Raw genomic sequence first — 14,602 nt, forward strand, 5'->3', positions numbered from 1 at the left:
TGGGTACATTTAAGGTGTGACTGATGTACATACTGCAGCCTGGCCTAGGTAGGCATTCGTCACTTTGAATACTTCGCAGAAACTATGTCATATTATACAGGAAACACATACATTCAAACCACTGATGCTTGGTAATTAAAAGTGGTCATTATTTCTTGGCCAGATTCTGTCTAACATTTCAGTCACTTAATTTTTGCTGGAAACCTTTCACAAATACTACAATGGCAGGACTCAGAGTTACTCAGGATCTCTGCATCGGCTGATTAAGATGAGCCCCTGGAAATATAACTCTGACAAGTGCTGGTAGAAGTGCTGGCCTGTGGGACTGTGTGAACGCCAGATCCTTCCAGGCAGGGTACACTTCTAGGATGCACTGTCTTTTCTCCTTACACAGAGCTCCTTCAGAGGCAATCACAGACTTGAGAGATCATCCCAGACATGGCCACCAACATGGAAGAAATCAGTGAGCCAATAGACTGCGGCTCAAATAAAAGCTTACTGGATTTTCAGGAAGGTATTATACTTAGCAGAGAGAAAGCCTGAGATTTAACAACCTAGGCCTCACTGCTAGAGAGAGCATGGGGACATCTGGGTGTTGGGGACAACAGCTGAGGGGATCAGTCAGAGGTCATTATGAGACAACTTGGGATTCTCCGAAGGCCAAAGGTCTTAGTAATGATTCATTTTTACTTTTTGCCAGTTAAACTTTCATATTTTAAGTTCTTTACAGATTCTGTAAAAATGAAGAAATACAATAGCAAAAACACACCTTTAAGTTATGTATTGTCTGAAAGGACCCTTGTGGGAAACACTTACTGCTATTGGGGTTGTCTCCTATGATGTGGTGCCGCCCACTCCAGTACCAGAGAAGCAAGGTGGCGTCCCGAGATCCAGACACAATGTAGCAGTCCCCACCGATATAGGACTCGGACCTGGCCAGGCATGTGACAACGTCCCAGTGGCCAAATACAATCTGCGTCAGTTTCCCTGCAGCACAGATGATAGTTATGTCACTTAGACTCATTGTCTTTACAAAAGTAGAATTGATTTTATTTTATTAGTTTGTGGAAAGAATTCACAGACCCTCACAGTTTTGGAGAGAATTCAAATCCACTCACAGGTGATTTTTAAGGAAAGGTCTTATGAGGTGACCATGTTTTTTCTCTTCAGAATTTGGGCCTGACAGTGGAGAATTTTACTTTCTATTCTGGATATGAATGTGGGGAGAGGATGACAATTTCACTAAGGTATCAACTCAGGTCAGTACTGAGTTAAAGCAGTAGTTCATTTCTGAGGCTGAACTAGCTGGCTAGCTTACAATGTGGTCACCAAGCCTTGACCACATGGAGTTGGCACAGCATGGAATCTATACTGTCAGAGCTTCACATTAGAGAGGATGCACTCTTTGTGAGGTTCTTGTATGCATGGTACATATATGTGTTTGGGCATCTGTGTGCACATATGAGTGGAGGTCAGAAGGTGATATCAGCTGTTTTCCTTAGTCACTGTCCATCTTGTTTTGGAGAAGGCCCTTTCACAGAACCTAGAGCTTGCCACTTCAACTCGACTAGATGGTTGGGGGCACCCAGGGACCTTCCTGTGCCTGACTCCTCAGTGCTAGGATCATCGGTGCATATAGGCTTTCATGTGGTTGCTGGGTTGCAGTTCAGGTCCTCTTGAACACTGAAAATGAACCCTCATTGTGAAGATTACCTGTTTCTGTCGAGTAAACTCTGAAACTCTTATCCCAAAACCCACAGATGAGGATGTAGCGATTATCGGCTGTGACTACAAAGCAGTGGGCATTGATCTGGATGCTCTGATCCACAAGGTCTGTGATCTGTCGCTTGTTCACACCAGAGTTATTTGCTAAAAATAAACAGAACAGTTTCATTATGCCCTCATGGAAGAAAAATAGGTTGCACTTCACTGATATAACAATGGACTTCTGCTGATGCACAACGGTTAAGATTTGGACATTTTTTTTTTCTCCAGGAATATACATTTCCTTAGTAGCAATGATTATTCACAAGCTATATCATATATTTAAAAACTATGTCAGCAACTTCAGATCTTTCATCATCAATAAACAGATAGGGAATCCAAGATAATGAATTTAAAACATCAAAAGTATTTAGATGCATTTGGTTTTATACATGTGTGTATGCTCCAGTTCATTAGGTCCAGGAAGAACCAGGTGGAGGTAAATCTTACACACAATGCAACAGTGTCTCAACGTCTGGTCCATCTGTCACTCTGCACGCACATTTCAATCCATGTGGAACACTGGCAGGGAGCTGCTGCTGTGATGTGGGAAGCCCACAGGGAGCTTCAGGTCAGTAGCTTTAAAGACCTGGTTGTCAACAAACACAAGGCCTTTGCAACATGGTTGGCAGGGGAGGAGACCAATAAAAGAGATGGGAAAGTGATTGGGGGAGAGAGAGACAGGCAGAGAATCACTGTGCAGCCCCAGGAGTAAATATGAATATAGTCAGGAACTCAGAGACATCTATGATTCCCCAGTGCCTGTCTGGATGCCAGTCTGTCCCTACTTTGCACCATCAGGCAAAATCCCTTCCTGAATTCTTAAACATCAAGTGCAGATGGGGAAGTTCTCTGCCACCAGGCTCTAAAGCCATCTAAATCACAGCACTACTATTTGTAGCTAGCTACTAAAGCTTGGAAATAATTACCTAGTTACGGTAAGCAGTAAGAGAGAACTGATATTTAGAAACATTGTTAAGGGGAGAGCAAACCAAAGGTCCTGGATTGCTGGAAAGCTGCAGAGAAACCTGGCGCCTGGTCACCAAGAATAGAGCTGACCTGGTGCTTGGTCACTGAGAGCAGAGCTGACCTGGTGCCTGGTCACCTAGAGCAGAGCAGACTGTCCCCCAGTCATACACTAGCTACTGATTCATTGTCAGTGTCTGGTAGACAGAGGAACAACAAGCATTGACTCAGAAATATTCTTAATCCTAAACCTTGTATTTTTGCAAGGTATGTAAATGCTGTCTTGTTGGGCATGAGAATAAGAAAAAGCCAAGGCCAGTCTGTTAGATCAAAATAAAAGCTGAATCAAGTGAAGAACAGAGTTACTACTGCTTATACATAACTGAGTCACTTTTTATAGTGTTTCAAAGTTTCTTTTAGTTTAATTTTTGAAATGATTCCACAAGCTAGGAGAATAAACATAATCATAAAACCACTCACAGATACAAAACCAAGGGGTATAGCATGCCACGGACCACATGAATGTAAGTTCTTGTAGCTCAATTCAGGTGTCTTTATGTTAAAAAACAAGTTCAGCCCAGGGAATAGTAATTTTTACAGGTGCTTTTCAGTATTAATTTCCCTATAAATTTCTTTACCTTAAATAATATGAAATTGTTAAGAATATCTTAGGCTCAAACAAAGGACACTGTGTAAATATTTGCTTAATATTCAACTTACATGACCTCCTAAAATATCCAGAAAATGTCATAAATAATTGGTTTGATAGCAAAGCATTCCTGGATGCGTGTGGAAGTTGGCAAAACCCTTTGTGGCAATTTGATGTCATTTTTATGTTGCTGTTGTAATGTATCACTCCGCTGCATTCTGAGACAAACGATGAGGTGCGAACGCATAGACAGCTGATGTGTTAAAATGCATCTTTGTTAGCCACTGTGGTCTCAATGAGCAATGGCTGTCCTAGGCTCAGGTATTCGAATACCTGGTCCCCAATTGGTGGCGTTGTTTGTGTGGGTTAAGGAACCTCTAGGAACCTTGGTGGAAGAAGCACATTAGTGGGCACTGGCTTTAAGGATTAACAGCCTTACTTCGACTCCTGTCTAGTCTCTCTGTTTTGCATTTGATTGAAGGCGTGACCCCTCAGCTTCCTGTCTGGCTGCCTGCTACTATGCATGAGGAACTCTCCCTCTAGAAGCATAAGCCAAAACAAACTCTTTCTTCCCTTGGTCATGGTATTTTATCACAGAAAGTAATGGATATAATAGCTTACCGATTAATGGGTCCATCTCGATGGGAAGATGGTGTGCTTGATCCAAGGAATATCCTGGGGCTCCTCTGAGGCCTGAAGAAGTAAGCATAGAAACTGCCATGAGACTATCTGAAAAGCATTTCCTAACAAAGGCTGTTTTATGATGCTCACATAAAATGTGCACTTGTTTAAAATCTGGGCTGCCTCAATTCCAGCACATGACTTGTAATGACGTCTTTTAATGACTTTCAATGAAGTTTTAATAAGAGTCCTAAAAAAGTCACATAGCAGGGACTTTAGGTTTTTCCTTGTAATGCAGCAAGCCAAGAAGAGTGGTAAACCAGAGAAGCAGAGCATCACAGCATTTCTTACAAAGCAACCAGTGGGCCTGGAGTGCAGGGCAGGGCAGGGCAGGGCAGGGCAGGGCAGGGCAGGGCAGGGCAGGGCAGGGCAGGGCAGGGCAGGGCAGGGCAGGGCAGGGTTTCCACGCGTGAGGCCAGGTAAGAGCGGGACTCTCCTACAAGAGGCCTTCCCCAATAGCAGGACTAGTCGACTCAAGTTATAAGCTGAAGCATACCTAAACTTTTCATCCCCTAAGCTACTTTCAGGACTGATGTCTGGGGTCTGACTGAGTTCATCTGTCATATTTTCACATGTGGTTATAACAAGTGTACATAATATTTTTTAGCAATTTAATAATTGAATCCTTTATAGTTTTTTCTTAATGAAAAACATTCCTAGAGGCCGAGGCCCCATGAACAATGAAGTCTTATTTTTCCATAAGATGTCTGCTGTACACTCCTGGCCAGCAGAAGCTGCACCACCCCCTGTTGATAATATCACCAATAACCATAAACCAGGGCCAGCCGCATATAAACTCATGGAGGGAAAGTGGGTATAAATCACTGCCCTTTCAGAGTGAGGTGGATATCAGTGGAATAAAAGATCCAGGTTAAATCAGCAGGGCTCATCTTTTCAGTCCTGTAGTCAGTGGAAGTCCCGGGGCTTTGCAAGAATCCTTAAGTGGTGAACTGGGCCAACTAAATCATTTGGGCACATCCACGTCTGCCCTGCTTAAAGAAGGATCAGTATGTCTAAATGTCTGCGATGACATTCTATCACTTCAACATGTGCTGGCTGGAGCTCTCAGGGATGAGTGTGCAACAAACACATGTGCAATCACTGGACAATTGAGTGTCTGCCTTTCTTCACAGACCAGGCCCCACAAAGCTAGGGATGCTATTTGTCTGTTTCCTGCTGAATTCCAAAAGCCTAGGACGATGTGACACATAATGGGCATTCAAATATTTGCTAAACAAACTAATGGCAATAAAGGGGGATGGCTTAAAGTTCTTGTTTACAAAATCCAGACAAACGTGCTGTTTGGAAACCTACTGAGGTGCAGTGAAAGGCCAGTGCCAAGCCCAAGGCACTGCATGGGCTGCAGGAGTGGGCAGGTTGTGCTGCTGCTTGGGCCTCACAACACTGTCTACTGCTCTCTGTGTGTAACCACACGTGAGCCCCTCAACACCGTCTTCGACTTAGCTCTGTAGCTACTGCTGAGACCCACGTACCGACGGTGTTGTGCCACCTGTTCACTGCAAACAGTCGGCTGCAGGTCACTGTCACCACTGCAGGGATGGTCAGGTGGGGCAGGGTGTTGGCAGCCACGTGGGTCACAGGAGAATTGGACGGGAACTTCAGCACCATGATCACATCCTGCTGCATCTGGTCTTTGAACATGAGTGGGCTCTGTGGAAGGAAACACTGTTGAGTAGAAAGGGAAGAGACAGAAGGAAACAGAAAGGATAACTCGGTTAGTGGAAGGTCTGGGGCTACAAGGTGCAGACAGACAAGGCTATTATTGTAACAGGCAGGGGCTCCACGCCATTTGAACTGTCTCACTGGCCAGGGTACCCCAGAGAGAGCAGCTTCACCTGAAGAAGGCATAGAGAAACGAGAACAGAGCCTCTGAAGTCACTGAGGCAGTACACTCTGTTGCTAAGAGTCAGCCTCAATTTTTATATATGGTCAGATTGCCATGTGGACAGTTAGCTCACAGAAATAGCCACAAGAGCATAATTGTTCAGGGAAGTTAAAAAAAAGTTTGATGGAAAATTAGTTAATCAGTGGTTGACGTTGTTAGCATGAAATAGAAAGTGATTTGGCTGGTAACTGTCATCTTTCTTGGGCTAACCTAGGGCCACAGTATAAACAATTAAAACACAACCGCCTGCAGAGTAGCCTGGTACCCTGGCCAGTGCCTGCACGTATCTGGGCTCTGGTGCTGACTTACTATGTAGGGCTTATGCCTTCTCTCTTATAGGTTCAGTTTACTGTGGACCAATGCTTTTTTGAGCGTTTCTTCTTAAACATCTAGCATATGAGGTGACAGAAGATACTACAAGCAGTACAGAGCACTATAAACTCAATTATACAAAACATAAAATAAGGATGCTGGAAATAATTACTGCTTGCCTTTCATACACGCCTGAGCATTTTTTCTATGGATCGTGAACTTAGAAAGCTCGTTTTCTTTTTACCAGCTCCATGCCAATTTGGTATCTGATAATTTCTTATAGGAAGACAATGAGTTCTAACCGGGCATTCCCAAGATAGCTGTCATCATGATGATGCTCATCAAAAACAGAGAGAAGTAAGTAAAGTGGAATAAAACTCTCCCGCCAAGTCATTTCGTAAAACAAGGGGTAAGAAACTCTTGGGCAGTGTAGAGCCTGGCGCTCTAAGACCACATCCCTGTCTGTACCATGGCTTGAAGCCATCTGGGAACAACCTGTGTTCCTTGTAAATCTTTCTATTTTGTTACCCAGAATGACCAAGTGCAATAAAAAAAAAACCCACTGTGCCTATGGGGCTGAAACGCTGTGGATGGCTGTTGCAGAGGGGTTTAAAGCAAGTGTGTAGCTGTGTTTCCCCGGGTGTGGACTGCCTGTTTCTTGGTGCTATGGAGAACACACCTGACACTGTTCCTCCCGCCTTAGTCATCTGACACATGGAGGACTCAGAAATGCATTAAGTAAAAGAAGAACATACACGTTCTTTTCCTCAGAGAAGTACTAGCTTACATGCTCGCCACACACCCACTGCCATCCTATCTCAGAGCTCTTCACCCCACTGAGGGGACATGCATGTCTTCAAGATGGTGGAAACACACAGATCATCTGAAAATTCATTTGCAACTGTTTCTAACTTGAAACATTTGTTGAAGTATTATTTAAAAAAAAAACTAGAGAGGGATCATTAAAAAATACATGAAAAGTCAATCAGCAAGTATATACATTAAAAATATATCAGCCTTCACAGAATTAAATAAAAAGAGGGAATGCTTGCTATTTGCTGATAAACTGAAAAAGGAATGCTTTGTTATGAGACTAGACCTTTAAATTTTAGAATAAAGCATGCAATTCTTTCCTTGAAAAGTAGGACTAGCGGGGCAGTGGTGGCGCATGCCTTTAATCCCAGCACTTGGGAGGCAGAGGCAGGAGGATTTCTGAGTTCTAGGCCAGCCTGGTCTACAGAGTGAGTTCCAGGACAGCCAGGGAGATACAAAGAAACCCTGTCTCACACACACACACACACACACACACACACACAAAAGAAAGAAAAGTAGGACTAAAAATGTAATGTGATCAGCTCGTGATGAGACCAGCTAGCATCTACTGGGGGCTTCTATCATAGGGGCTGGCCTAAGGGAGGTTCAGAAACAGGCCTTGGGATCTCAGTGCCGGGGTGAGTAAACCCCATGCTCCAGATGCTGAGATATCAACTCACAGCTGTTCAGTACTCATTCCAGTCACTTACTAACTAGTGGCAGAAACGGAGTTTGGCCCACGTGTGGCTTTGGTGCCCTTACTTGTCCCATAGCCTCTTTGCAGGAGCCACAGACTGCCTTTGGGATCACTTGTTTCTCTGAAATGGCTTGTGTTTATACTGTGTGCTAATTTAATTGGTGGACCAGTGTGTATATATATGCCTGTGTGTACTGTAAAAGGCTTATGGAGAAGTAGATGCTGCTTTTGTAAGCCCAAGACTGGGCTTAGTAAGTAGGACTGAAGAGTAGAAATCACACTTCCTTCTAGCATGCCCTTGAGCTTCCGAGTCAACAGATAAACTGGGAAGCCTCTGAAAATAGTACTGAAATACCATCTTATTTGCTTTCTGCCTGGGCACAAAGGAAAGAAAACCCCTCCAAGGCTGCTGTCTTACCAGGTGCATGGCCGAGCTCCTAGGCGGATGCGGCTCGATGAGCAACTGAGATGGCGTCTGTCCAAAGTTCTGTATCTGTGCTTCCATGGCCTGTAGGGCAAGGAGGGTGACTGTCATAATCAATATGTGTCAAAAGAGAGGTCAGCACACTCTTGACAATGCAAGTGGAGCTCAAGTTAGCCATAAAAAGAGTCCAGAAAATTCCAGGAGTGCTCTTTTCTCAGGGCACAGAGTCCTCCAAGTGTTAGTACTTGTGGACAAGCTTCACTTCTAATCATGCTTCAGTTAAGCACAGCGCCGCTGTCATCACCAGAAGCTGGGGTTAAACGTAGAAACGGTAATCTGTGCATCCATGCATGCAGCTAAAGACCCAAAAACACCTCTACCACTAAACACAACACAGATAGATACCTTAATAAAGTCCTTTGTAAGGAGGAACGTATGGGGGTCTCTAATGAAATAAGCTTCTGGAATCTTCATGGGAAAGAGAATTAGATACAATGTCTACCACTGATATAAAAGTGAAAATCATGCATTTCAGTCAACACAGAGGGCAACCTGAGGTCTGAACACCAAGGCTTTGGTGTTGCAATAAAATAGAGCAACACTTTCAATACAAAAACACAGTTCAGCTGGCTATGGTGCTTTAAGAGGGATTCTGGGATATTATTTATAAGATATGAATTATTTTCTCTCAGTTTCTCCCATGTAAACTTTTGCGAACACTTACTACAAATGAAAGAATTCTTTGACTAGCTTGAGACATATATGGTATTTTATTAAAGCCTGTGCAGATATGAATGTTAAATGGTGTGGCTCCCATTGAATAGAACTCATTTCTATCTCACACTGCCTGGATTATACAATCTAACTCTGCATGCATGTGCATGCCCGTATGCCTGTACATGTGCATCTCTGTGCATAGATACCTAAGTACTTCTTCTATTCATAAATTTTATAGGTAAAATATTTCAACATATTAAATTAGGCTAATAAGATTTTTCCTGAGATATTGTAAATGTGTAATTTAAGTCAACAAGGGAAAGTACAATATTTACTACTATCTTTACTTTATTACCATGCTGGTTTCCCCTACTATCATGTGTAATTTGGTGCACATAAAAGTGAAATACGAAACCCACTGCTGAGCGCTGGCAGGAGCGCAGGTAAGCTCGCCGAAGGCTCTTGACACAGCACTGCCACTGATTGCATCGCCATCCAGTTCTCATTTATAAAGTATTTAAATTTAACCATCTGTCCTCCTGCACTGCAGTGCAACAAAGTGTTTATCAGTAAAAAAAAATGTGAACTTTCAAATTTATTAGCAATATTAAACATGAATGGATCATTATCCACCATATTTTAACAAGTGCATAAAAGGGGCTTTGGTTCTTTATTTGCAGCGACAATGAGATGAATTATTAAATCTCCTTAAGTGCTGTCCAGTTTTAATGTAACATTTATTTTCATGACGTCCATTCAAATGCAAAGTGTGACTATTTAGCTAAATTGTATTCATGTAGGTACCACCACACTGGGTCTCCCCATTGCAAGATTTATGGTTATAAAAGCAGAGAAGAGACCATTTCTAGTTGGCTTTACAGTAGTACAATAACTCTTAAGAATTACTTGTGAAGAAAAGCAGTAATTTTGCTGTTAAAGCTGCCTTGGCCAGCGGATGCCCAATATCAACTAAAGTCTCTCTAGCCATAGACACTGCTGCCTGTACTTCTACTCCTCCAGGACAAAAGACCTGCTGGGGGTGAGAGGCTGGGGCTAACGTCAAACACATCCGATCTTCAGTCACTTACGGAACCCAACGAAGAGCCTGCAAACATCTCCCACTTACTCTAACCTTGTCTTTCAAACAGAAATATTAAAATTATAGTAGGAAGTGTTAGGATACTGGTGTAATTTCCAGAAATTTCCTGTTTAGTGCTCTTTGGCAATTCCTTTGGACTGAGGCAGAGCATTCAAGCCCCATATTTCTCTTTGGGGACTATGCTTTCTTCTTTGGGAATTGTGTCAAGACGGTTTTGTGCATCAAAGGACTGTGTTCTAGAATTTATCTATAATGGATGGACCTGTGTCTGTGCCTTCCAAGTATTCCTTCCCTTCTGAATTAAAAAGTTTCAGCTCTTACTGATGTCAGAAAGGTAGGCTGCCTTCTCTAGGTTCTAGTTCTGCTTGTTGCCGGACGATGGCCAGTGAGCCCGCTGCTCCTCCTTACTCTCTGCACCACTTCCCCAAGCCCTTTTAAGGAAGTCATTGGTGATTCCTCGTTGAACAGACAGGTACTGGACTAGGCCAGCCTGCTGTGATGGAGGACCCATCATACAGCTTAAGAATCTGTGATTGAATTGCTGTCCTGAGAGATCCACTCCAGGCAGAAGGTCCTTCACTGATGTCGTTGGGCCGGGACTTGACACATCATCACCAGTTTCCCCCATACTCTCAGAGCACAGTTCCTCCCTCTGTCATGAAAGTGAATCCATGACTGACTCTCTGAAGGTCAGGACTGTGGCTCAGTCGACTATAAAAGTGGAGCACTAATGGGGTAATCTGGGTCAAGCTGGAAGTTGATCCAGAAAAGGGAAAGTACATGGACATGGGTAGAGAAAACACAAGAGCCCATTATTTACAAGAGTTCAGTGCCACTGCAGCAATTATGCTGACAAACATCTAAATGCTTAGTCAACACCCACAGTGCCCTCAGGAAGTCTGCAGCCCCGGAAGGAAATCAGAAATGCACATGAGTGCACACAGCAGGGAGGACTGTGGTGGAGACAAGCCCAAACTGTATGTTTCACTTGCTTCATTCATCCCTGCCTGGTTATTCTAGATGATGGGATTTGTGAATGAATGCCTTCAGTCTAGGCAGTCTGAATATTCAGGAGGATGAGTCAGGTCGATGACATAAGACTAACCTTTGGAAATGAACCTGTCAACCCCACATCCTTTACTAAGAAGCTATCCAGAATTAGATGATGTTAGGAAATGAGTCTGTCAACTCAGTTTCCTTCACCAAGAGCTTCTCCATTATTAGAAGCTGTACACTTGAGAGTCAAGGAAGTTTAGCAAGTGTCCCTGTGAGACGCTCAGCCACACAGGGGACAGGCAGCACCTGATTCTTTTAAAAGACAAAGGTGCTTACCAGGCCTTCAGGCTCTGCAAACTTCAAACACAGGGTGTGAACCTCTCTAGGCATCTGAGTGGCCAGGCCCCAGGCCCAAGGCCCCCCTGAGAACCACCAACCACCAAGATCCACCCATAGAACACTCTCATAGTCTAAAAGCCCAAAGTCACCCCCTTCTCCAGATGCAGATGACCAAGCTCTGCCCTAAAACCCAACCTCAGGACTTGAAAACCCAACAATCCCCGATCTTGAAATTGCACCAATCTCTGAGCTTATCCCAAATTCAGGATCTGTAATCCCACTAATCCCCACCCTAAAAATCTCCACCCTGAAAAATGCTGCCCCTAAGAAATTCTATATAAACTCCCTCCCAGGTCTTTGCTGCTTCTTGCCCAAGCAAAGGCAGCCACCCTCTGTTTTTTCCCCAATAAATCTCTTGTATGAAGCTTGCTGTGTGATGTGACTTTGTGGCATTCTTTGGCTCCTGACTGCCAGGATTCCTTTCCCCTCAGAGCTGCAACACTCGCACTGGGGAAACCTTTACTCTCAAAGGTGTAACACTTACACAGGGTGCTTGGTGGACAGTGTTTTGGTTGGTGATATGAGAACATGAGTTGGTTGGCTTGTTCTTAGCAGCACTGATTAGGTTTGTGATCTCTAACTTGGAATCCCTATACTTTTAAATTATTTTAGTTATTGTGTATGTACAGATATGAGTAGGCCACACTTGCAATGATAGGTATGCTAAGATCAGAGGATGACTTGAGATAGTTCTCTCTTTCTACCATGTGGGACCTGGGGATTAAACAGCTCGTCAGGCTCAGTGGCTAGCTCCTTTCCCTGCTGCACCATCTCGCTGGCCTAGAACTTGAGATTTCAGCACACTTATGCAAATTGTATTTAAGGCTCAAGGAAGACAAAGACAGAGTAAACACACAGTTTTTCTCCTTATCTAGACAGAAGACTTTGAGATGGGACCTAAAGTTTTCTTATCTTGATCTTTGGTTACAGTAATGCGAACACATGTATGAACAACTTTCTATATCTCCTTAGCTAACTGTCCCAAATCACATCTCATCCATCAAGCTAATCACTATTTTCATGCTTCACTATCAGTGTCTTCTCTGACATTTCTAGCAACTGAACGGTAAGGAGAACATTTTACCTGTGTGCCTTATGTGAATCAACAGTGTCAGTGATCCATTTCTCTATCAGTCAGTATACACTTCTATGTCAGGCTCTGTGTTCCATTATCAGTTCAGCACAGCTTAGAAACTTCTATTAGTAGCTTCAGGTTTTAGAACTAGTTGCTCAGAAAAAAAATCTCACACATTTGTGATGGAGGTAGGCTCGATGAACATGTTGATATGGTGGTAGGCAGCATTGTCACTGGATGTACATCCTTATATGGTGGTAAGCAACTACTACCATCAGATGTACACCTGAATATGGGGCAGTTGCCAAGGACAGAACACCCACATGTGCTCCAAACTGTGGTGTTGTGTCTTTATGTTTATGAACCTAGAATGTAACAGTCACTGCTATAAATGAAGAAGCCATTTGGATTTGTGTGGTCTGTAGGGTATTCATGGACTGTAGCTACTACATGTCAGAGCTCATTCTCTCACCAGCTGGTTATAAGTAGGAAGGCCACTTCGGTTTTCTACTGTGAACTGTTTTAGATAGAAGTACTAATTCAAGATGGTTTCTAATAACCTACAATTTTTCTATAGTCAGTCATTAAATGCTTAGCATCTGTTTCTCTCCTCGAGAGTCTGTCATGATGCAGATGTGTTCAACACCTCAAGGAGATTTGAGCACTTAAGATTCTGCAGAGATAGGCAGGGAAGGACACAGAAATGTGCTGTGTGCTATGCATAATTGAAGCAACAGATAAGATGACCACAGGTGACTTTGGAATTTCACACACAGATGACCTCTGGTCTTATCTGCTTAGCTGTAAAATAAAGCTCCCCTTAGAGAGAGGACCCAAAAGGGCCATTTTTTTTTCTGTTGTCCTCTGTCTTGCTAGGCTCTTAACTATAAAACACTCTGGCACACATCGATCACATTACAGTTAATCACATCTTCAGTCCACTTCCTTTCTTCTTACTGGTTTTCAAGGCTCTCTCTAAATGTGTCTTCCTCATTAGTCAAGGCTGTTGCTCATTTAGAGGCAAACGAGAGAGAATCTGCCTCAGTCCCCAAGAAACAGCACAATTCACCAGTTAAGGAGATGGCCTGCAGACATGCAGAGGACCCTTGCATGGCAGCTACAGTGCAGCACCTATCCTCTCATAGCCCGTGGGTACCTTGCTTAGCTGCTTTCTTTCTTCTCTGTCTCCCCTCCCTTCTAACAGAGTTCCTTTTCTGTGAACAATCTGGTACTAACTCATCAGAAGAGGAGAGACACACAGAGGTTGCATGTGCTTATGTGTTGCATGTGTGTGTTATACCTGTGCCTGTCCAGAGGAAAGACTTCACAGACAAGATGAAAGTCAAAAGTTAGGAGGCTTGTAGCAGACCCTTGCTGTGCAGTAGATGAAAACAGGTTAACTCTGTTCTACTCATGATATAGGTGAATTTAACATGGATATTCTTCCATAGAATCCTTAAAACTAGTTTTTACTTCTTCCTTTCCTTCCTTTCTTTCTCTTTTTCCTCCTACCCCTCTGTTGCCAACCTGGTTCTCCCATCGAACAAGTTGCTATCGTCATCAAAGCAGCTATTCCTGCTAGCAAGCGTCAACCAGGATTATGAACCAGGACTATGAATAGTGACATTCTCTTAAGGAAGGCGAGGAGTGGGAAAGGTCATTGGATCAACACTTGAGTAGCCAGCCACTCCCCCCCCCCCCAGCCTTTTATCTGTAATTCTACCCAACTACATGTGGCCAGCTGGAGGTGTGTCACCTTGAGGTACAGGGATGTATAGCCTGAGGGAAGGTTAATGAGGAGGGGTTCCTTGTTTGTGGCCATGGGAGAATCAATCATCTATGTTGGATACAGACGTTCCAATGTGGCTGCTTTAGGGGAACCAACTCTATACAGTTTTTAAAAGGGTTTAAAAGAAAAAGTAAATATAGTTGAGAACACAGAGAAAAACTTTGACCATTTTACCTAGTATTGTGTTAATCACATTGTTACAGTGGCTTTAACACTTAAGAGCTGCTGTTGTTTCAAGAAATACAGGTCGAACACCTGTATCATTTATCCGTTCTACCTGTAATTCTGCCTACATCAGATAAAACATTAGAAAAA

At 43.3% G+C, this 14,602-nt stretch overlaps 1 protein-coding gene across 6 annotated transcripts in view; it reads right to left on the reverse strand.

Annotated features, from left to right (window-relative positions):
* The window catches only part of Nbea (neurobeachin), a 518,446-nt gene that overhangs the window by 16,482 nt on the left and 487,362 nt on the right, over positions 1-14,602 (reverse strand). For 4 of the 6 annotated variants that reach the window (XM_076932409.1, XM_076932407.1, XM_076932410.1 and 1 more), the window contains 5 exons: positions 8,207-8,296; positions 5,554-5,746; positions 4,001-4,072; positions 1,714-1,869; positions 817-987 (listed from right to left, as the gene is read on the reverse strand). In XM_076932409.1, the coding sequence (XP_076788524.1) occupies positions 817-987; positions 1,714-1,869; positions 4,001-4,072; positions 5,554-5,746; positions 8,207-8,296 (682 nt within the window). Of the gene's footprint in view, positions 1-816; positions 988-1,713; positions 1,870-4,000; positions 4,073-5,553; positions 5,747-8,206; positions 8,297-8,617; positions 8,681-14,602 lie in introns of all 6 variants that reach the window. The other 2 variants (XM_076932411.1, XM_076932408.1) reach the window with 2 other exon arrangements.

This window comes from Arvicanthis niloticus, chromosome 4 (assembly GCF_011762505.2).
Source record: "Arvicanthis niloticus isolate mArvNil1 chromosome 4, mArvNil1.pat.X, whole genome shotgun sequence".
NCBI lineage: Eukaryota > Metazoa > Chordata > Mammalia > Rodentia > Muridae > Arvicanthis > Arvicanthis niloticus.